The sequence below is a fragment of the Anopheles cruzii genome, chromosome 3 (assembly GCF_943734635.1).
Source record: "Anopheles cruzii chromosome 3, idAnoCruzAS_RS32_06, whole genome shotgun sequence".
NCBI classification, from domain to species: Eukaryota; Metazoa; Arthropoda; class Insecta; order Diptera; family Culicidae; genus Anopheles; species Anopheles cruzii.
In genome coordinates, this window is record NC_069145.1 from 48528727 (window position 1) to 48551969 (window position 23243).

The window sequence follows — 23243 nt, forward strand, 5'->3', positions numbered from 1 at the left end:
GGTGCGATTGAAAAGTAATGAGCCTTTTTTTTTTTAAGCAGTTTTATTAAACCTTTTGGCTTACACAACTAATATTCTTCAAAATAGGACCCTTGAGCGTCAATACACCGCTGGTAGCGGTCCTTCCACTGCAGGAAACATTTTTTAAACTCATCCGCCGGAGTCGCGTTCAATTCGGCTGTCATAGCTTTTTGGATCGCCTCGATGGAGTCGAAACGCCTTCCCTTCAACTTCCTTTTCCGGGGGGGACAGGTCTGGGCTATAGGGAGGGTGGGGGAGCACCGGAACCCCCATCTTAGCCAGTGCAGAGGTGCAGAGGAAGGCGGTGTGCGCCGGCGCATTGTCGTGATGAAAGGTCCAATTGTTGACGAGGTCGGGCCGAACCCGGGCGACGCGGTTTTTCAGCCGAAGGAGCACTTCTTTGTAAAATGCCGCGTTTACAGTGCTTCCTTGAGGTATAAACTCCTTGTGGACGATGCCTCGAGAGTCAAAAAAGATGATCAGCATGGTTTTCACCTTGGATTTCGACATGCGCGCGTTCCAGATCGCTGTTCGTCTTCGACGTCCTCCCGGCCTTCCTTGAACAACTTGTGCCACCGTTTTACCTGGGCACTGGACAGAGATTGGTCCCCGTAAGCCTCCTTGAGTAGCCCAATGGTTTCGGTACTCGTTTTGTTCAGCTTTACGCAAAATTTGATCGAGTAACGTTGATCCAACGATCGCTGCATTTTCGCCACTGAAAAAATCCTAACACACTTTTAAAACAGCTTTCACGCGCGGAGCGATGTTGACTGCACCGCTGTTGCCAGTGAACTGAAACCGGTTTCCCGTGGAAGGGGAAGGTTCAACCTACATTTTCCCCCACCAGCCGATTCGGTTGGTCGCTTGCCGGACGCTCCGCGCGGGAAGGCTCATTACTTTTCAATCGCACCCTGTATGTGCCATTGCTAGCTATACATTTCTCCTATCTCTCTGCTAAATCATGGATTCCCAGAGGAAAGAATTCTTCGTCTTTTTAAGTACACTAATTAATCATTTAATTAACCATTTCGACTTCCTCGTAGAAAAACGGAGTGCTGCTGAGCCAATTCGTGTCCTATCGATGGAAAAGAATGATATTCGAAAAGAGCAAAGTTTGTTGAATACAGCGAGGAGGATAGCAGCTCCCATCCAAGTGATTTGATAGTCTCCTGAAACAGTTCTGATTTTTGGGGCGTCTGGTGCTTCAGAGCACGGGGCACAAGGCGCCTCCATTTTTATCCGATCCGATCCGATCAATGCATGGTTCAAATTGATAATTTGTTGTCAGTAGCGATCTGAATTAACATTTTCATCCGGGTTTAGGAGTTTGTGAAACACTACACCTTTCTGTCCCATCAGAAAGTCCGTTTTCTGGAGTCCTTGGACGCTTTTTTTGTAAAGTCAAAATCGCCATTTTGAAATTTATTAATTCGCTTAATGCACTGCGATCTTCCAAAAACAAGTCCAGACAAGCATTTGGTGCGATTTCGAAGCTTTTGGTGCGATTTCGATTTTTTTTCGACCTGAAAACATTTACCTGATATCAAAACAAGGTAATGTTGTCAAAAAACCCGAATGAAGAGGACAAAATTGACAGGTAGAACGTGGTATGAGCAAACAGCGGATTTAAGCTTATACACCAGGTAGTATCGAAGTTTTTGAGCTACGAAAACAGTTTTCGATCACACTTCTCTTAGCGGAATTAAACAAACATAATAAGCCTGGCCTGCTACATGTGTTACTTGCCATTCGCTGGGCTTCGCTTTAAAAGACTCTAAAATTATGCACACTGAACGCCAGTTTTCCCGAGCCGGTCTTCTCATTGCAGATTTTTACTATTCTCTGAAAAAGGAACATATCATCAACAAAAAAACACAACCCATATCCAGTACAACTCGACGGTAAGAACTTCCGTCCAAAACCATGGTGACGATGAGGACAAACCACAATTTCAATTAGACAGGACAAACGAAGCGGCTAGGTTATGAGTACGCCTTAACGAGTACGTGACACAATTACCCGTACTTTTGCAGTTTTCTGATACAAGAGCCAATTTCGTGAAGTTATCTCCGAAACAAAAAAGACCGAAAAGGACCATCGGATGCTGCTTTACAAATTAATGATAATAATAATAATAATAATAACAATAATTTTAATCTCAGTAAATTATACACATGTTAAACAGTTTTTATAGTACAATTCATCATTGCAAAATGGCATTACAGGAGACATCAAGTAATTGTGAGGTTCAAATTTCAAAAATTAAGACAGTTAAATTTAACAAAAACCGGTTCAATAAGAAGACCAACGGTATGGACAGATTTTTTGTTGTTTTTTTAAATATGTAGGATTTTGCGAACGTCCTATTAAAATTGCTACACGCTGAGAGATGAAAATTCGTGTTATTCTCTTTGCTTTTATTTTTCAAATACGTTTTTTCTTATGACTACTTCTCGTATTGATGTCAAATTGCAGGCTATCTTCAAAAGCAAACGAACTAGACGAACTTAATTTTCGCATTAGTTGTCAAATTCCACCGGTTAGTTGACTTTTAAAACGTGCATGTGTTTAAAACGTTTAAAATGTACGAAATTTGAAAAGCTCATTTCATTTAAGTTGATTCATCTCGGTGGTTATGTTAATAAGCAGAATTGTCGCATTTGGGGCTCGGAAAACCCACAACCTTTAGAGCCTACACGAGATAAGTAACAACAATGGTTGCAGATTGATCAATTTTGAATCGGCAAATGATTGGAAGTACGAAACTACGAGCAAGAAATGGAGCACTATAAAACTATATATCAAAAACTGTACCCAAGAAGTTTTGGGCTCGTGTTGGGGAAAGACCCCAACCCCCAAGATCTTGCTGATTCGACGCTGAGTGGAACAACATAAAGTACGTGAATTTGGGAATAAGTACGGACCCACAAGTCAGTCTTGCGAAGCGAACCAGGTCAACGAAACACTTCTTCATACTTCAACTTCTTGTTCTGCGCGTTCTGCGTTCTTGGGGGTCACCCGCACAACAAGAATGAAAATCTGATCACTGGTTACTGGCTGGTTAGCCGGAGGTCCTCTTGCGGTGGGCCGAGCGTTTTCATGACCGACTCAACGACCAATTTATCGAGCAGTCCGAAGATTACTAACTGATAATAATCTGCTGCCCCGCTCTGATACCGAACATCGAAGAGACCCAAAGGGCAATTTGTTGACTATTGAACGGTAACGGTGGAAGCATAACGGTGTTTAAGATATAAGATCTTGTCCCTTTACGTTGATGAGACAATTGGTTACTATTAGGGGGGATTTCCGAAGAGAGAAGTCTACCTCTGATCATATTTTCACCATGCGCAGATAGTCTCTATAATTCTTTTTGGCGCTACAACCGCTGAGCAGTCTTGGCCTGGCACCAGAGACAATGCTAATCTCTGATGCTCTTCTGTAACATTTAATTTTTACGGACGGGATTGTTAGCCCCGCGCCAACCCCCCTGTCACGCCGGTATCGGGAATCGAAACCATGGCCGGTTGAGTTACAACCGATCCCGGGATTCGAACCACGGCCAGCTGCGCTGACAGCGAAGAGCGTTACCGACTGCTCTATCAGCGGGGGTCAAGTCTCTATAATACATAAACAAAAAACAAAAAACCATGCGCAGATTCTTGTAGAGATCATTGAGTTTCGTAAGAGGACTTCTTCGTCGACTTCAAGCCGAATAAAATATCATAGCCAGAGTAAAACTGTATTGTGGTCTCTTACTACTTACCAGACCACTAAACATACCAGACTTGTTAGAATGACCATGACCAACCTCACAAGCGAGGTGGAATGTGGATCATATTTAGCCGCTGCTCATTATGCAGATCATATTTATTTGTAATTTAATGGTTTCAACAGCTCGGCGCATTTCATATGAACATGGTACGGTGATCCTAGTAAGCAACTGCCTTTATCTATTGTCAAATCATGCAGGCTTGAAAGATTTCAATTGTTTTTCGTTAGTAGTACTAAACATTTCCTGTACTAAAATCGACTAAAAGGAGTTGAAATACGGGGTAAAGAATTTCGGTGGCACAAAATATAGAAAAGTTTGCTTAAAACCATAAATTTAGAGTAGAATTTACCATGTTGCGAAAACACAAGCTTAACAGATAAACAGTTTTCTCTTTGACATTTAAACAACAGACGATTAAAATGACTTCCTGCGTCACAGGTTGCCAAACTCTACGAAATATCTTCTTTTTTCTATTTATCTCAGATACAGTTATAGAATTAATACATTTATAACCTTTTTAAATTTGTCCTTTTATTCTATTTTGACTTATTATTGTTTGTTCTAAAAAACACATGAGAAATAAACCAAAACGGCTATTCTGCTTTGAGTTGCAAAAACTAGGCTGTTTTAACGATGCCAAAAGTGTGCTCCTTGGCTGCACTGTCGTGTCAAATGTCAAATTCGAACGAAAACATAAACAACAAACTGTCGCTTACCTACAAACCGCCATTCTGCTGCTGCTCCCCACGCACGCACGCAACCTGCGAGGAAAAAAATTGTTTCCGTGCCAAGTTTTTTGGTACACGATTGAAGTTTGTGCATTGTATTTGTATGTTGTGTGTTGGGCAGATTGTATATTTATTTTTGGATTTCGCTATTCAATCAGTCGAAGCGTATTACACGGACTGTGACTCCGTTAACAGCTGCAACTGCAGTGCCTTTCGAGAGTGTTTGATCGTTCTGTGAATCGTTTTCTACCGTGTTGTTACAATGAGTTCAGGCATTCCAAAGTTGAGCACTTCGCTTGACGAAAGCCAACTTAGTCAAGTGCGGGAATGTTTACCAAGCTTCGCAGACAACACGTAAGTAACAATCCTTAACACAATCCTTAGTAATCGTATCTTTCGTATGTGCCTCATCGTAGTCTGTCCATTTTCGCCATTGCCTCAAAACTGTAAGCACTTAGCGTCAAGCGCATCAAAGTTCGGTTTCCATCACTTCCGATAACTCATAGTTTGATTCGATGCGCGTCGGCCGGTTCTCCTGTTCGCCCAGCAGGTGATTGCAACGTGAACAATGCAAACACTCGACCCTAGGTTCGGCCAGGAACCATGAAAGACAACAAAATGGCCAACAGTATAGTAAAAGAGATGCAAACGCTGATGAAAATGTTACACCGTTGGCTTGAGCCCGAATGATCGGAACGCTTTGTGCGCCACAATCTGGACAGCGAATTGGCTGGCCTCCCGGGAGCCACCTTCGGAGTGATGTCTGATAAAGGACGGATCTTTTCAATTCAATCGACGATTGCGAGCGACAGTTGGTGTTCACGTTTGCTGTAGCACTTGCAGTATGCTTCTTCAAAGCATGATCATTGCTATTTTCCGCTCCGCTTACATCAGGAGACACATGATGGAGCAACATTTCCTCTTCTGGTTCAGTTGTTTCATCGTATTCTAGTTCAGTCGAAGTGAAGCTTTCATCGTCACTGTCGGTAGGTTGAAAAGCAGCTGCAGTATCTTCCGAAGGAGTATTTTTACTTTTCGCTTCACACCGGAATACGTTGCCGATTGACGGATGGAAATCATGCAAATGTTGCAGCAGCTTGGACATATTGCTTCGTTCACAATCGATAATCATTCCACAGTAAACGCACTTAACGCGCAATACACACATTGCTCTATCCCGTAACTCACAACTTCTGTTCCGGAAGTTTCGGCTATATATTTCACCAATCGCTTTCTACCGTTACTCGCAAGTAGGCGGTTTGGCATAAACGCATGACATACACGGATAATTTTAGTATTTTACAATTGATATATTTTTCTGCCGATACGTCACTACAATTTAATACGTTCGAAAACGTAGGAGAGCTCAATCTATACTTTTCTTCAAAATTAGCTTTAGATTTGTTGTAACCCATTATGATTGGGTTCCCCATGCTTTTCCTGTTACTTCACTTCATCAGGATATGTTTCATATAATTTGTTTTTGTAACGATTCGAAAAGAAAAAAAACATCTGTTGTAATTGGTATCGTTCAAAGAGAAAACATAAAAACATCTGCTACGCAAGGACGCCTCCATCCGGAAACATCCGTTCAAGAAAAGAGCAGATCCTATTTCCTAACCTTCACTACCTGCGGCAAGCATCAAATTGGTGTGTGGAAACAAACAGGATCCGCGTTGGTACGCGCAGAGTTAAACTTCGTAGCATAATGAATGATTCGAGTGAACTTCCTAGTTACCACGTGCTTTTGGGTCTTAAACATGGTTTGCGTTATTGCGCCATGGACGTTCATCAAAACCTTCACTAAATTTCCATTCCGAGACCAAATCCGGCCACGCTAGATTGCAAAGCATACGCATTGCTGTGTGTGCGTCACGAGTGCATGGACGTTGCTAACATCTGTTGCTGCGTTTTTGGGACTTATCATGCCCATCGTACACATCCGCCAGATCCCTATGTTCCAGGCGCACACAACGATAAACGTGGTTGCACACCACTGCCTCTGCGTACGATGCCTTGTCTCGCTCGCTCGAACCGTTCTCTGACTTGCGGTACGTGATGTTATTATTGTTTCCAACGCACACTACCATTCCCGGAAACTGTATTCCGTAAAGGGAGCAGAGGATTCGCCGTTCTTCCAATTGCGTTCTCGTATCTGAAACACCAACCGATCCGAACGCTCTTCTAAATGCGAGCGGGCACAGTGTCACGCCGTGCGGGATTCTCCCTACTGTGGACACCACTACAGACTCACGGAGGGCCGTGAGCTGTGCGGTAATGTGCAAACGCGCGATGCTTGATCAGTATTCTAGTGAAATTTCCGTTGTGAGGTTCTCGCGGCGTGCGGTGCCATATCTTTCGTGCGCATCACTCTTTTGTTCCGCAGAGCATATTTCCTTTGAGGTTTTTATTATTTGCTCATCTATCGTGACTGTATGATCGGTTTTCGCTGTTTGGTGCATTTCGTGTAGTGACGTTGTACGCTTTTTATGCTCAGTTCTTAGGCGTTTGGTTGATATCTACACCCTCAAGTACAACACACTGTAACGGAAGTGTTCGCGGAGTATGATTTGTGTTTTCGTTGTGCTCTTTGTCGTAAACCAATCTCTTAGTGAGTGAAGGTAGTGTGCATGGCCAATGAAACCCGTGGTGCTGTGAATAACCATCAGCGACGCGACGTCAGTTAATTCAATCGGTCAGCGACATTTTGCGTGCGTTTGCCTACACTGTCCATCCGTGCGTCCCAGAAACTAAGGACAGTCGACCGTAGAATTGCCTTCTGAAACAGCGAGCAAAATCGGCGACTGTGGTCAAATGGATGCTGCGGCCGCGTGATGTGTCGCTCTCAGCAATCGCGGCCCATGCGCAAATGGTGCCGGGCTACACGCGCCGTAGAAACAGTTGCCCCATTCATGATTTACTTTTCGCGGAGCTTCTTAGACGAAGCTGACACCGAAGCACATGTGGCAGGAAATCATTTGTTTAGATTTATTACAATTAGCCTTTACATGTTAACTGAAAAAATAACTAAAAATTTATGAATGCTTTATTCAAGTAGTGACCAAATATGCGAAATCTATCATGAGGGCATGCTAAAAATTAATCCTCCTTGAAAAAGATGCTGTCGAAAGATGGTTGCGTTGTGCGAAAATGTCAACATAAACGGGTGACGTCATACTGGTTCCTCTTGCAGCTTATAGTCTTAAGATAAGAATCGTAAGATATCATTATTTCAATTATCTAACGAGGCTTACCTCATTAGATAAACGGCGAGTAAGTCCCATGTGGAAGAGCGTCGCATTTATCATTCAAAGGGATATATAGAACAAGAACAGCGGATTGCAACAATCGGCAATATTAAGTACAGAGGCAGAACGAAAGCAGCGTAACAATCCAGCATCTTCGGCTTTCTGTATGTTTCGTGCTTCATTGTAACAGTGTCGCGTCATCGATTACTCACCAATTCTCTCTCCGTCCAACTCTTTACGGAGGAGGCCCTAAATAGTTACTAAACCCTTGTTTACGTTTAGCATTGCATGTTAAATTAACTATTCTTAACGCCGTAACAGCCTGTTCTGAACGCCGTAACGCACATAACTTTTGAATTGTTCCTTTGAACTCACAACTAAAACGTGGGGTAGATTTCAAACGCACCACATCGCATTTAAAATGTGCGACGAAATTTTCATCAATCGAAAAATATTTAAAAGGCACTCACCTATGTTCAAACACCAATGCTTACCGCCAAAAGATCGCTAGGACGTGATATTATCTTTGTGTGATTTAATTATAACCTTAACAGGACTAGTCAACGTTTCGGGCCTAGCGCATTGAAGGATGTGCTTTTCAAATACAGAAAAGCGGCGAACACATCGTTCTTCTCGCGATTGGTTCGCCTGATTGTAAGGCAACATTTCCACGTGTGAGGTCGATTCTTGTGCACCTCGAGCCGCGGAACAGGAAAATGTATATCCGATGACAGACCGACTAGCCCGCCGTATCCGTAACGCTGCTCCTGTTTCCGGAGAAGACAATTCGAAACAACAAGCGCACAACGGCGAAAGGGCATCGAATAAAAAGCCAAAAATCCCGAAGCAATAAATAAATGGCCTCCAGTCCAGGGTTCAAAGCCCGCGTCGCAGCCAAAAGCAAAGCAATACGTTGATGGTACGTGATCTACAGTGCGAGGGTCGTATGTTTTTTTTTGGAAAATATTGTATTTTTAAAAATAACAACCACCCTGATGCTCCTTCCATAGTGTGTGTTGTGCTCCGCTGGTGTGGAGTCTCTGAGTAAATTCGGCAACCCGACTCAAAGAGCGTGCGTGAATGACACGGTCTGACGAAATGAGCTGTGGAATCGTACTTTTCTAGCACCGGATATGTCGTCTTTGAGCCGGCTGTTTTGATGGCTCCTCCTACGCTAGTTCTAGTTCACGTGTATTCGAAACTCTACTTTCCAGACAGACGGTCCCGTAGCAATCACAACAACCTATAAATTACTTGTAACTATTTAAGGAAATGCAACGAGTTGCACTTTGGAACCGGTTGCAGCTGTTGTTATGAAAACTTCCATCAGGCATCGTTAAGGCATATACTTGTATAACTGTTCTAAGATTAACCGTGTGATCGTAATCAAGATGGATAGAAGTTGTATGTTCAACCATTTTCTCGTTAATTCTTTAAATATTAAACTATTAATGCTGTCTTGAAGCAGTCTGATAATCTTACTAGTACATGATTTCGATTGGATAGCATTGATTCTTAAGCCAGCACCGCCGGGTGGTTATAGTTGCCGTATACGAGAAAAGAAGAATATGTTTCATTTGTTCCTCTAGAACCGACAAATTAGGAAAAATTGCACTGATAAGATAGGATACACTCTTCGTATCTTCTCGTTGATAGTAGCTTTTCGAAAGAAATCGAAAGGTGTCGGCGAGAGGCAAGATTTGGGGAAAGATAATACCGTTCGGCTAAATCGATTGCTCGTCTCACTGGAATTAGCTGAGGACTTACTGATTTTTCATGGCAATTGATGCTGGAGGGGAGACGGCACACCTTCGCATGATTCAAAAAAGCGATGTCCCTAGCCGATATCCATCTTAGTGGCTTGACGACGACCAGGAATCTTTGAGAACTACGCATTAAATGAGCTGTTTATTGCATTTTTCCAACGTGGCTCACGCGCTTGCTGGCAGCGCTACGAGTCGTTCATGATGTCTAAATTTAAACCTCCTACTTGATCATCGCATAACTTTGCGTATCCGATGGGCGGCGATGTTCCTCCTTTAGTGTCCATGCCGTGCAACGAACGCCACCACACCACTATTCCGTGCGTTTTTGATCCCAAATCTTCTTTACCGCTTCACCTAACATTTTCTGCATGCAACTAAAGGTTGTTTGATCAGTGCTGTCATATATCGCTTTCAGCACATTTCTCGCAACAGTCACAACAAGCAAATTGAAACGCTTTTGTCCCTCTCGCAACAAATCATTTTTTCGACTAAAGTCCTCGCCTACAGCTTCCATGTGGAATATGGATTGTGTTCCAGCTGGACGTATTCAAAATTGCGCCCGAAAGGTCACATCAAGAACTGGTTACATAATAATTCATCTCCGCCGTATCGAACTGCGATCAATGGCCAATGCTGTTTACGTGTAGGTATATTGCCGCGAAATTGGAATGAATCAAGAAAAAAAAACTTCCGTATCCGTCACAAGCATCGCCGTTCTCTGTAGTTCTGAACGGACGTGCCCTGGTTACCAGTGGAGAGGAGCGTCATGGATTGAATGCTAATTATCCAACGCCCTCACCGAATCGAGTACCCGATGTCCGGTGGTGCGTTGCATTCGTGCAAAGGGGCGCAAAATGCGCACACAACCAACCGGGGTTGTACGTATGCCGCTTACGCACTAGCGCCCACGTGGCTGATCGTACGTACTAGTCACTGAGGTACCTTACACGTGTCCGAGCACGTTTGTATATGGTGATCTCGAATATCTGTCGCATTTTGGGGTACCTTATTTTCCTGACTATTAGTACCGAACCACTCCTACTTTATTTCACAAACGAAACCCACATCGTTCTGACGGTAACTTGCTCTAGTCTAGCTGCGTATCGGTATTAACGGGGTTACCGCCACAATAACCGCTACGTCAAACTAACTGAACTGACTTAAGTTCGAATGATTCCGCCATGAAATGGCCTTTCGAATTGAAATACCTGCTTATCCATGTATTTGATATTACAAATTGAACAATGGTTAGTTTTTTATACTCATACCCGCATGCTTTTGCATTGTGGACTTGTATCATTAGATAGTTGAAGATCATGACACGAGCATTTTTTCCACTAGATTCGTATCTCGTATACTTTGTTGCTCAATGATCTATTTCTTGGTGTGATCATCTCTGATTCTCACTCGAGACACAATCTTCTTTATCTTCAGAAGATCTTTTAGTCTGGCTGGTAGGATCGCTAAAATACAGATTACACACAGAATATCTCCAAATTTCTAACGTACTATATTGGATTACATGTACAGGCGATGTGCCAAAAACCGCAATAGAATTAATTCGCGTCTGTGCGACAAACCATGAGAAAAAAGGGTTACTCCCGATGGGTGGTTTCAAAGTTTACGCGACATCTTGTCGCCTCTCTTGCGGTCGAGATGTGTATATTGGTCGCGACATTCACGTCCGCGTGCAATCCGCCGAAACTTGCCACGGTTACCGCAAAGTGTTGGCATTGTAAAAGAAACTACCTTTTCGTCCATCTGTCTGTCTTTCTTTGTGTCAGAATTATAAACAACCTTTACTAGCGCGCGGCGACGAGCGATTTTCGACTTGTACGATTTACAATAAATTGCGTTTTGTTTACTACAAAATACTGAGTCGCCGTCTAGACAGAGTCTAGTCACCGATGGACGCACGATACCTGGCTAAGCATGGGAACTCGGTTTAAGTTTACTTACGGTCACAGTGAGGTTAAAAATCCAAACCGCTTTATTCTTTACATACGTATCCAGTTCGATGAATTTTCGACACTTTTGTTTAATCTTTCAACATTTTCAATGTATGGAAACTTCTTATATCATATTGCATTAATTCACATCATAGTATTGTTTAAAGACTTCGTTGAAGAACAAAATTCTTTGAACAAACAATTTTCTAATTCGTAATCAACCATTCCGTACGATTGGATTAGCGTGATAATGCGTCACCGACGAGCTATGTAAATTATAAAATTTCTTTGCAAATAGATGTGCAATATAGAGACCGCCAGAGTGCACCGTGGATTGAGTGCATTACTTTGGTCGTTAGTCAACGAACTAAATCAATAATCTCACGGTCACCAAAAATGATCTCATTCGGTCGTTCTCAATGCCAAACAGTTATGATTTCGAAGGCTCACACACGGTTTCGAGTATTTTTTGCCCATCGAAGTCTGACACTTTGGTCACGGGCAAGCGACAGCTACAAATCCTGGCAATTTTGTGATATTAATTTGTCACAAACACATTTTGATGCACGGTGCTCATAAGACCCTGCGTCCGTCTGGTAACCATGGTTTTGGTACATGGTGTAAACAAATTCCGATTCTGAGCCAAAGAAGTGCTCAGCAGGAGTTCTACCCAATAGTAACCCGGATTCAAGCTCCGTAGGAGGTAACTCATCGTTTGGGTCCCCCTGTGACGGTGAACTACAGAAGGTTTGAAGTGTAGTTTAGTATCAAGTCGACTATTCACTGACCCAGTTCTTCCGTTTCTTTTGGACGTAGTGGGATGCCATTGCACAGTACAAAGAACAAAGTCGAATACAGGATCCGACAAATCCTTCACACTCCGGTCCCCGTAGCGGTAGAAACCACACGTTGTTTGTGTGGCTCGATAGCAAGCATTCAGCGACGCAACGAGACATACATCCGACTACACGGTGAACCGAAAATAAACCCATCGTCTCGATACGACCTTAATGCAACAGACCAGCAAGGTACGGCCCGTGGCACAGTGACGGTGAACTCGAGCGGCATTTGCTTTCGAGATGGGATTTGTGCACTCAACTAACGCGGTTAAAATCAAAACTGTAAACTGATGAGTACTGGACCGAACCCTATCTGAACCTTTTTTTTAAGAATTTTCCCGCCATATTATTTATTACGCCCACGGGGTTTTTGTGGGAAGTTTTTACTGATTTAATAAGTGCCCTATGCCCCCTCTGATAAGTGTATCTTTTATGACAAGAAACCTGGTAAACCTAGCGATTTATACAATGTTCGCTTGATGGGAGTAGATTTAGTTTACTTTCAATGCATAACTTCTTTGCAACGTATGCCTATTTGTGACGAGAAGAAAGTTTCGCTGCGGGATGCAGTTTCGCAATGAGACTAAAATTGTGCGAAGTATTTCGATTCTAAAAAAATGCCCCATCTGTTATTAGACATTTTGTTTTCGACCTGTTTGTTGAAATGGTCCTACGTTCAAAGTATAAGTGCCGCTGGTTCGACATGAACACAGGTAATACAGGTAATAATACCTGCGCTGAAATGGCTGAGTATTATTCTGTTTACTTATTCTTACGCTGTTGTTTTGTTTTCATGTCACTTCAAGCAAAACATGACAGTGAAAAGCGAAGAAGTCACGGTAATTGTAGAGCAAACATTTTCATCGAATGAAGAATAAATCTATCAACATCATCTATGCTCTAACATATCCACCATATATTGACACGTTTTTATCACCGTGTTTAGTAATACGGATACCTTTTTTATCAGTGTGTGACATTGGTTTCTATTTCAAATGAACATGGCAACGCCAATAAATGATCACAGGGTTGTTTTAAATTTATTTGATCGAGAAATCGTCAAATTACGAATGCAAGGGTCATACGATCGGTGATATCGGTGTATTCTATCGATTCACACGTTGGCGGTTAGAGCAAACGACGTATCAGCAAAATAAAAATATCAGTGCTTTGTTAGGAAAATCATAACCAGGCGCCTCCACTTAATTTACTAAACGCACGAACCAACGAATGATTTCGCATATTTAGTTCCTACAGCATGCAGTTCTTTAGCGGTTTATTTATCTTTTCAAATAATAATTTTTGCAGAAAAAAATTGACGGTCTCAAAATAAATGAACCTGGATACGATATAAAACAGCTTATACTAAAATTACGTGTAACCGTGGACCGATTATGATGAAATTACTATGTAGTTAAAATGTAGTTTGGATGTTTAGTCAAACATCGAAACAGAAGAGAAATGGAACGTGTAAAACAATAAGTGCAAATGCAAATGCTTGCAACGCAGATTGGAGCGGACTATTTACCTGAACGGATGAACGTAAAAAATCCGTTACCCAATGGATTAATGAAATTGTACTGTTTAATAGATCAATGGTTGTTGCAAAAATACAAGCAAGAAGGCTGGAAAACATTCATGTTTCGGAAAAGTGGAGATCGAAGTTGAAAGTTGGCCACTCTCGTTATCCGTTAGATCATAGCTCGTTCCGGAATCCAACACATTACACCCCACGCTCGTAATCCAGCAGTGCTTCCGAATGAAATTTAGTCCATTTGCCATAGACAAGTGCCAAACAGTGCTGAGCAGCACGAATCCATTAGACCTGAAAAAACTGATAGCGACGGTGCGTCTTCGATAGCAATAACCGTGGACGGACGACGGCCGGAGCCCCAGCATCATGTCTGGAATTTTCAAATACACACCCAACAACAGGACAGCGTCTTCTACGCCGAACCGACGATCGGTGTTCGGGACGGGTTTCGGGTAAGAAAAATCCGTTGCATGAAGATAACTTCTAAAAAGCCGACTTTTCATAAGAAGTTTTGAATGAGTATTGCAACAAGCCCATGCATAAAATTGGATGTGTATGTGCGTCGGCAAGCTGTGAGTCATATGGAAAGCCACTAAAACATTATGAATCGTGGTGTTGCAATGGTTTTTACATGCCCTGTTCTCTTGCCACCACTTAAGATATGAAATATTCTTACTAAACCGGTAATAAATTTCCTCTTAATATTACTGATAAACAGTACTAATTCGCTGAAAGAAAAATGATGTTTTGGGTTCGTAAAATTGGACGATGGGGGAAACACTCCTTCCTTGAAAATAGTGCGATGTTATCTAATGAAAGTCCAATATATTTAAAAACAATACCTTCTAGATGTTATATGAACCACACACGTGCTTCGAAGTTAACCAAAAACAATAATTTGAAAAAACCGAAATAAATAAGTATATAACTAGTGGATTATTCATTAAACAAGATTCAAAGTGTATATTAGATTTTAAAAGTTTTGAAATGCGCTTAGTAAAAAATCACAGTACAAGTTGATTTTTATGTTGTAGGTGATTGAACATCGTCAAAGCAGGGAATCATAATTCACTCATAAGCATGTCCTGTCTTCCACTATAAGAAAAGAAAACTGGTCAAAGATCGAATGCGTTTAAAATGAGTGGTCTAGACGAGGCGTGTGTGAATAACCGAGGGAAGGTTAAGCAATGGCCATTTAGTTCCGGAAGTTGTGTTCGTCAATGTGAGACCAACGGAACCCACGCAAAGATTGTGATAGTCTCCGAATCAATTGCGGTACACAATGATATATTTGTCCCTCATACTAATATTTTATATCTGGTATCTTTGACCTTGTTCCTAAGCATCGGTAAGAGCAATGCCCCATTGCTATCAGAGACATCTCTGTGAAGCAATTAAGTTAGAATATTTTTATGTCTGACGGACACATGGCTATACGGACAGTCAAAACGATAAACGGTCCATGTCATTGTGAAGATTGTGTGCTTGATTAATTGCAGTAGTAAAATGATTCTGTTGTTATAACAGACAAAATATAGTCATCCATCAGTGTTCTACTCCAAGCTATTTCTACTTTCGAAGTGAATATGATATCGCTCATTCATACCAATAATGATACTAACGTTTATGCTATGATCGTAGAGAGAACAATTACCCTCCAGGTTTGCTGTCACGCTTCTTATAAGGCGTCAATTAGCTTGTTTAGCTTTGTTGTATCTCAATTTTTAAGAGACGAATGTTAACCTTTTGCAGCTCAAAGTCTCTATAATTGAATAGACTCCTCCTGTATCTCAGTTTTTAACGGATTATTAACAGGTCATCTCTCAAAATACGGACAAAGGTTTTGTCAAGAAGCAAGTAACAGGGTAGATCATGAGACCAACGTTCTATTAGAGTTCAACGACGTAGACCTACGCATTCTATTTCGTAAAAACAATCGATCCGATTTAAAATCTTCGCCGTAACAAACACTACCCACACTAAGCGATTATAGATCATCAGACCAGATTGCCGTCGTCTGAATGATATATATTGACTCGTTGTCTTATTATGTTTCCTTGTTTTTTTTGTATTTAATTTATGTTATTTGCTTCTTTTTTCAGAAGTCCTGGCTTACATCAAGATGCTACTATGGACAACTCATGTGAGTAGGAGCAATTTGTTGCATAGTTATTATGTAGTGTTATATTTAACAAATGTATTCAACTTCTAAATTTTAAGAAAAGAAAATCAATACCCAAATTGTCCAATAACGTGACATGATGTAGAATAAGCTCATTAATAGCAGAAATATACAAAACAACACTTCATAGATACCTAATAGTCTTTATTACTATTAAGCGCTTCATTGGTTTGTGTCGTCCACGAAATACGTCAAAAATGATTACTAGGAGATTTTGATGGAATTACTACGTGCCGAACGAATTAAATATTACGTTTTGCTTGAAATTAATTTTGCTACAATACTCTTCAAAGTAGCGCGATTTTTCAACTTTGAACATAGCGTATTTCAAATGCTTACTAGATTATGATTGTCTTACCTTACCCGAACAGTGCATGAGTTTCTAGACCATGCATCAAAGCAAACTGCGCAATTGCCAGAAGCTATGCAAACAGCTCATAGACTCGTTTAAAGTCGTTCGGTGCAGTCGATGAAGCAAAATGGAGGGTGGCAGTGGTTCAAAGCGCAAGTTGTGCTGGAGTACACCAAGAATTGTTCAACGGCGAATCAATTTCGACGGCTTAAGGGAGGCATGGAACGCACCGAATAGTACTATGAATCAAAGTTACAGTTCACCGATTTCCGTAAATGGTATTTGTCGACACTTAGTCTCTCAGTTCTGGCAGAAAGCCATTGTCCGTAAGCTATTGTTCGAACGATTTCATAATTCTGTTTATTCATCCGCAGATGCGATGCGATTCCGTTCTCCATCAATAAACGTTCTAACTGAACATGGATCACCCGTTCGTTCGTTACGCGAGATCGAGGACGAATTGTCTTCGCTGCGCAAGGAGAAGTTCAATCTTAAACTGCGCATATTTTTCCTTGAGCAGCAGGCTGGTATTACCACAGAGAACAGCGACATAGCTAGCCTGGGTGTGACGGCTTCTTCTTCTGGGACGTCACGAGAAGGAAATTATGTAAAGCAAAATATTGATCTAAAGGTAAATGGTCGCACACCCTCAATGTACCCCGGCACACACCAAAAGCAATTTATCAAGCTTCAATCATCGTTTTTATTAGACCCCAATACGTTCTATACTAATGTGCAGTATTTTCTTTGTCAGGTGGAAGTAGAATCATTACGCCGAGAGCTGCAAGACAAGCAAGATCTACTGTGCCAGGCGGCCAAAGCGATCGAAGTACTCGAAGAAGGCCACCGTCGAACGGAGGAAAAACACCGGGAAATGGTGAGCGATCTTAACAATCGCATTGAAATCCATCAGCTCGAGATTAAGTCCCTGGAGAAAGTGGCGGCTGAATTGCAGCATAAACATCGCGAGTTGCTGCAACTTTCTTCAAACCGGCAAACCACGGAGAATGATACCGAACAAGGACAATGTGATGATATCGTTCTTGTTCACGAGCCAGGCAAAGTAGAAGAAAACGTCGGCGAAAGCCTACTGGACTTCCTCGATGCTGTGCAGCATAACAGCGAACTGGGCGTACAAGACAAACTCAAAGCCCTCGAGATGGACAATATTTTGCGACAGTGTCAGGAGCACAATGTAGAGCTAAAGCGCGAAACGGAACAACTGAAGGAGGTATTAAATCGTAAAACGGAAACCATTGCACAACTTGAGACAGAGGTGAATGAATTGCGATTTGAAAATGCGGAACTCCGGGAAAAATTGGAGGAGAATGATAAATCGCCAGCTGATGCAGAGGTGAGAATTGTGTGAATTTTCAATTCTTTAAAATATATTTATTGAAATAGTTTCTATCATATGCCAACGAAAACAATGTTTTTTGGGTTACTTCTTACAAAAAAACTTTATTCCCTGCTGCAGCTATAACTAATAACACTATACAACTAATTACGATACCTTTCGCCAGCATCGAAAATCACGGTCCGGTCCACAATGCCTTCAGACACTAAATAAAATAAGTGATTATAATTTGCGGCGCTGGCCAGCAAATCAGGCAATTTACACTGAAGCTGATGTTCCAATATCTAGTCAATGGAGCATAACACCAGCAGGAAATAAGAAGCTAGATTTTCTTGCATCAAATGCCCCCACTGTGTGTCATCGTGTTATTAACGAGTGGGTGTATCAGCATTTTACGTGTAAACCAAAAACTGCTAATGCAAATGATTGCAACGAAGATTGGAGCGGACTATTTTCCAAAAAGGATAAACGTAAAAAATCCGTTATGGAATGGATTACAGAGTTAATCTGAGTTGAAGCTCATGCACGTTTATTTTTGTCCTGATAGAACATATTTTCAATTTCTGTTTCCATGAAATCGTAGAATGAACCCCCAAATTCAATAAAGCATATTCAAATAAATTATTATTAAATGCGGAGTAAACATTATCATAACTTCACAGTGAACTTAATAATGGTTGCAGCAAGTTTGATTTGTTTTTATTTTCAGATTGAAAGGCTTAAGAAACAAATCTTCGACGTTCGATCAGAACTGGCGGAGAAGCTCTGTGTGCTGGACGAAACCGAGACAAAACTGAAGGACAAAACGACAGAGCACATGAAATCTTGTCGAATGGTAGAAAAACTAGTTAAAACGATAACCGAACAGGATAGGGAGATAGCCAAAATGAAGCGAAACTCGGTATGTTGTTGCTGGATTTTTTTATGTATTGTCATTTTATAAAGAACGTTATTTCATTCATTATGTTTACATTTGAATAAATCGGAACCATTTTAAGGCTTCCGATAATAGGCTGCAAGATTCAATGACAAAGGTATTAAAAATGTTCCCTTCATATTATGATCACAAGTTTCTCGCACAGCGCATAGCAATATTCATAAAATTTTACTAATTTTGTTTATTATTTCTTCGGTCTATTGTGCGTTCTACAGTCAACTGCTAGAGGTGGAAAATCTAATAGCAACACCTCGATTCCTAGCCGTCGGTAAATGCGCATTAGAAAACCTTTTGATCATCGCCTCCTTACCCGACTGTAGTTAATCAACCACAATTCCATTAAGTTGGCCGAAACAGAGAGGGCCACTTTCGCACGTACAGCAGTATCTATGTATTTTTTGTATGTGGATATTTTCAATTCATACACCTGCAGTGAGTAATTGTTGAAAAAATGAAAAAACTTGGTGATGGTAGACTGCAATGGTTGATTTTGTTATTATTATTTTATCATGTGTTAACTTTTCACTTCCTTGCGCCCGTTGCACTTGTCGGATCTTTATTTTATTTCTAATACTGGGTGTTCAAACTTGTTTCCTCTTACGTTTTGTTAAAGTTATTTATCGGATAACATTTTCAATTATCTTACAGAATATATCGCTTCCTTCGGAGCACGGATCGGGTGCGCGGTACGAGTTGCCAGAAATACTTGATCAGGATCGCAAACCCATTACCCAAATGGAATACGATTCTTTGGTGCAACGCGCCAAGCTGCTGCAGCAAAAGAATGACACGTTAATTCAGAAGCTATGCAGCAGTGGAACAGGTGATCACCGGAATGATCGTAACATCATTATCAAACAGCTGAACGATGAGCTTATTCAGGCCCGCGAAGAAGCTGAAAAGGCACAGAAATGGCGTAAAGAATGTGCAGATCTCTGTGCCGTTTCAACACTCCGCTTAGAAGAGCTGGCAGGTTTTCTTGATTCGCTATTGAAAAACAAGGAGTTGGTTAGCTCGCTCTCCACTGATCGTCGCAAAGCCATTCGCAAAGCAGTCGATCGGAGTTTGGATCTGTCGCGAAGTCTAAATATGTCCATTTCCGTGACGGGATTTTCCTTGCCTGGCAACAGTCTCGCTCAACTGAGTTGCCTTTCGGGATACCTACATAGTTCCTTGGCGGGAACCGAATTTGCTGTGGAAGATCGCGATGGATATGACAATGATAAGGAAAATTTGGCTGAAAATCCCATTTCAAAATCTGAGTATTCTAACCAAACGCGAAACATGATCGAATCACTGAAGGCGGAAAACAAAGCGTTACGAGGTGAATTACTAGAGCAACAACAGCAGCTTCAACAGCGAACTAAGCGCCGCGAAAGTAAGGAACGTAAGTCGGTTACAGTAGACCCCATTTCGGACTCGGAAGCCTGGTCTGAGCCTGATCGCGGTGTTTCACTGGCCCGAATTGGGCTTGAGGATCGGTCTACCCTGGGTCAGAAACTGAGCCCTCCAGGCACATTAAATACCTCCACCAGCGCTGCCACTGGTGCCATAATGGAGTTAAGCTCAACATCGGACAACGAGTTGACTGCCGCCGGGATAACGAATGCTGTCGGGCGCAAAACAAATACCGTTGCTACGGTCACAGAACTGAAACAATTGCAAGAGACGGTAACGGTTCTAAATGCTGCACTCAGTCACAGAGACAGTACACTACTTGACGTCCAGAGCCGCATGGTAGATCTAGATAACAAGCTCCAGCAAGAACGTCTCAGGTTTGCGAACTTGGAGTCCGACGTTCACGGAAGTCGCCTGCAAACCGTGCGTCTGGAACAGGAGGTGAAGGAATCGAAAGAACAAGTCGAAACGGCCACTGAAAAATTGCAGCTTCTTGAAAACGATATTCGCCAAAAAGATGAGCTCATTGTGAAACTAAGACGTGAGCGAGAACAAGCGTTCGTCGACTTGAGGGTGGCCGTCATGAAACTCGATACGATGCGCTGCGACTACGAGGAACTGCAGCTACGGCACAAGGCTGAATTGGAGCAAATGCTAGCACGCGAGCAAAAACAACTCGACGAGCTACGCACTAACCTTAATAATGCATTCCGAGATGAACTAGACCATAAGCAGCGATCATTCGATGCCGCACTAGAGAACAACTACATTTCCAAGAATATTCACCAGGAGAAGCTACGCGAGCTTGACGAACTGCACTTTCGACTGGAAGACGCCCACAATGATCTGTCCTCGATGGCGCAGGCAGAGGAGCGCGCCCGCGAGCAGCTGGCTAGTTGTGAACGAACCGTTGCAACAATGAAAAAGAATCTCGATGATGCCACTCTGCAAGCATCGAAGGCAGCCATTGAGCGGACGAAAGCGTTGGCCGAGAAGCGACAACTTGAAAGTGATCTAGGGCGCGTTCAACGAGATCTGGAGCAGTTGAAGACCGACAAGAACGCACTGAACGAGCAATTGGCTACATTGCAAACGGTCACAACAGCGATGGATACATCCACTACGGCCCGTGTGCTTGGTCATGCCGAACCCAGTGGCAGCAATATCGAGAATGCGCTACAAGGATGCTTTTCGGCTTCCGCTACCGAAGACGAAGAGGCAACGGTGGGCCGAAGACAGTTGGAAAACTCGTCTCCCGATCTAGGCATAGAAAGTGACCCTGGTCGGTTGTCAAACATGGAAATGGCGGGATCATCCAATTACAACTCGGATGCCTTAGCGCAGCATCGTCAGCGACCCTTGCTCAAAACTCTGGAGCTTACGAAATCGATGTCAAACTTGCTGTTGAACCCACCGATGGAAGGTAAGTATTGATGCACCGTGCTTTTTGTTAATTGTATGGTTTTAATTGACCGACATGTTTTTCACAGTCAAAAATGAACACGGTTCACCGAATAAGAGTGCAGAGCAAGATGCCGAAACTTTGCCGACCGATGCAACAACCGTAGTAAAGCACGACTGCGCTAAAATCGAAGCGGACTTTGCCGAATTAAAACGTCGGTATAAAGTTACGCGTCGCTATTTGGACCAGGCGTACGACAATATCAAATCGGCGAACAAACGCAAGGAGCAGCTCGAGGTTGACATTAAACATCAGATCCACAAGACGCGAGCAGTTCTCAAAACTGTACACAACAACATGGAGCAGCCCAGACACTAAAACCGGTTAATTCATGTTGCGATTTTGATTTCAAACTAATGTTTTTTTCTCTGCTGACAATCCAACATGCCTCATTTCAATGATTGAAACACCAGGCTGAATCGAGCAACAATTAAACTAAAGCAAGGTGGTGTAGAAATACGAGTTTATAAAGGAATCATTGCAGTCAGTTTGAAAATAAGGCATGTTGCTGGGAGGCGGCTGTATGAATATTGTACATTTCATTGTAATGAACTTATTATCTTTACATTTTGTTTTGATCCTTGTGAACCAGTCTGATATTTAAGTGAAGTAACTAGTTTGGGAAGCATATGTTGGATTCGATTAGGAAGGTCCTGCGGTAATAGCTGGAGAGATAAATTATTTTTAAACGAAACAATAAAAAACCTAACCGTTTTAGAAGAACATTGTGACGCAGGAAATGTGCGTTTTTTTTATTTTTTATTATGACGTGTTTGATTTTTTACGATTTTACGTACGATTTTTTTAAATATTTTGCCTAATATATAAGCAAAAAAATAGTGGCCGAACAACATTTAAGAAATTAGAGAATGATTTTAACTTTACTAATTCCAGTAGTGACGAATTAGTCTAGGAGACCTGCGTTATATTCGTTCCGGTTGACCAGACTCGAAAGTACAGTCGTGCCCCCCCACAATGGTTCACCCATTAGTGATGATGCAGAAATTTTAACGAAAATCCCTCTCATACCTAAATCACAGCCACATCACCTCGGCCAGCTTCGAATTCAATGCACAAATTGTTTTATCTTTTGTATAAATCGTAACATAATTGAGATGCACTTGAAAAATCGAACATCGTAAACAAGTTAAAAAACGACCATGGTTTCAAAGTTCAAAGTGGAAGTTTCAAAAACAACTACCAACTAAACAACAAAAAATCCTTATTAGAATTTAAAAATCATCAAGTTTTGGAACTTTGACATGTCAATAAGAACGGCGTTTTCATGATTGACACTCTAGTTTATTGAAATCAATTTTATACATATTTATTCTTTCATTTTTTCCTACATTCGTTGCCTAGTGGTTTGGATTTTTGGTGGTACTGCCTAGAATGAATGTTACAGGTTTAGTAACTTTACGCTACATGAATCACAAATCTTCGTTGAACTCCGTGAAATATCAATTATATTGTCTGTATTTTCTTTGGGGTCCGTAACATGCTCGATTACCAATATTTTCCGTGGCCATGAATACTCAAGATGATCTGCTAGGTGAAGACCAACCTTTGCATTCTTTTTTAAATATCTTTGACCGAACGGTACGAACGATACAAATCTACTTAAATAAACGCATTCACTGACTTGTTTGTTCAACTCTCGAATGTATCTAGAGGCCTAATAATAAAATACTCTGT

The 23243-nt window shown here is 41.7% G+C and overlaps 2 protein-coding genes across 3 annotated transcripts; one reads left to right on the forward strand and one right to left on the reverse strand.

The window, feature by feature from the left end:
• The first annotated feature begins 4790 nt into the window (after positions 1-4790).
• Positions 4791-23218, forward strand: LOC128274118 (centrosomin). 2 transcript variants are annotated; one of them, XM_053012209.1, is made up of 8 exons: positions 4791-4878; positions 13635-14312; positions 15963-16003; positions 16769-17025; positions 17149-17748; positions 18461-18652; positions 19337-21509; positions 21577-23218. In XM_053012209.1, exons 2-8 carry the CDS (start codon positions 14227-14229, stop codon positions 21864-21866), a joined length of 3639 nt encoding a protein of 1212 aa, XP_052868169.1. In that variant the 5' UTR covers positions 4791-4878; positions 13635-14226; the 3' UTR covers positions 21867-23218. The 2 variants fall into 2 exon arrangements, with proteins under 2 accessions (XP_052868169.1, XP_052868170.1); XM_053012210.1 differs by lacking the exon at positions 4791-4878 and adding an exon at positions 6881-7145 and having other exon boundaries at positions 14022-14312.
• Positions 4994-5692, reverse strand: LOC128270513 (uncharacterized). The gene is made up of 2 exons (XM_053007919.1): positions 5175-5692; positions 4994-5108 (listed from the first exon to the last, which is right to left on the reverse strand). The coding sequence occupies exons 1-2, from the start codon at positions 5690-5692 to the stop codon at positions 4994-4996; spliced, it is 633 nt and encodes a 210-aa protein (XP_052863879.1).
• Positions 23219-23243: the final 25 nt, after the last annotated feature.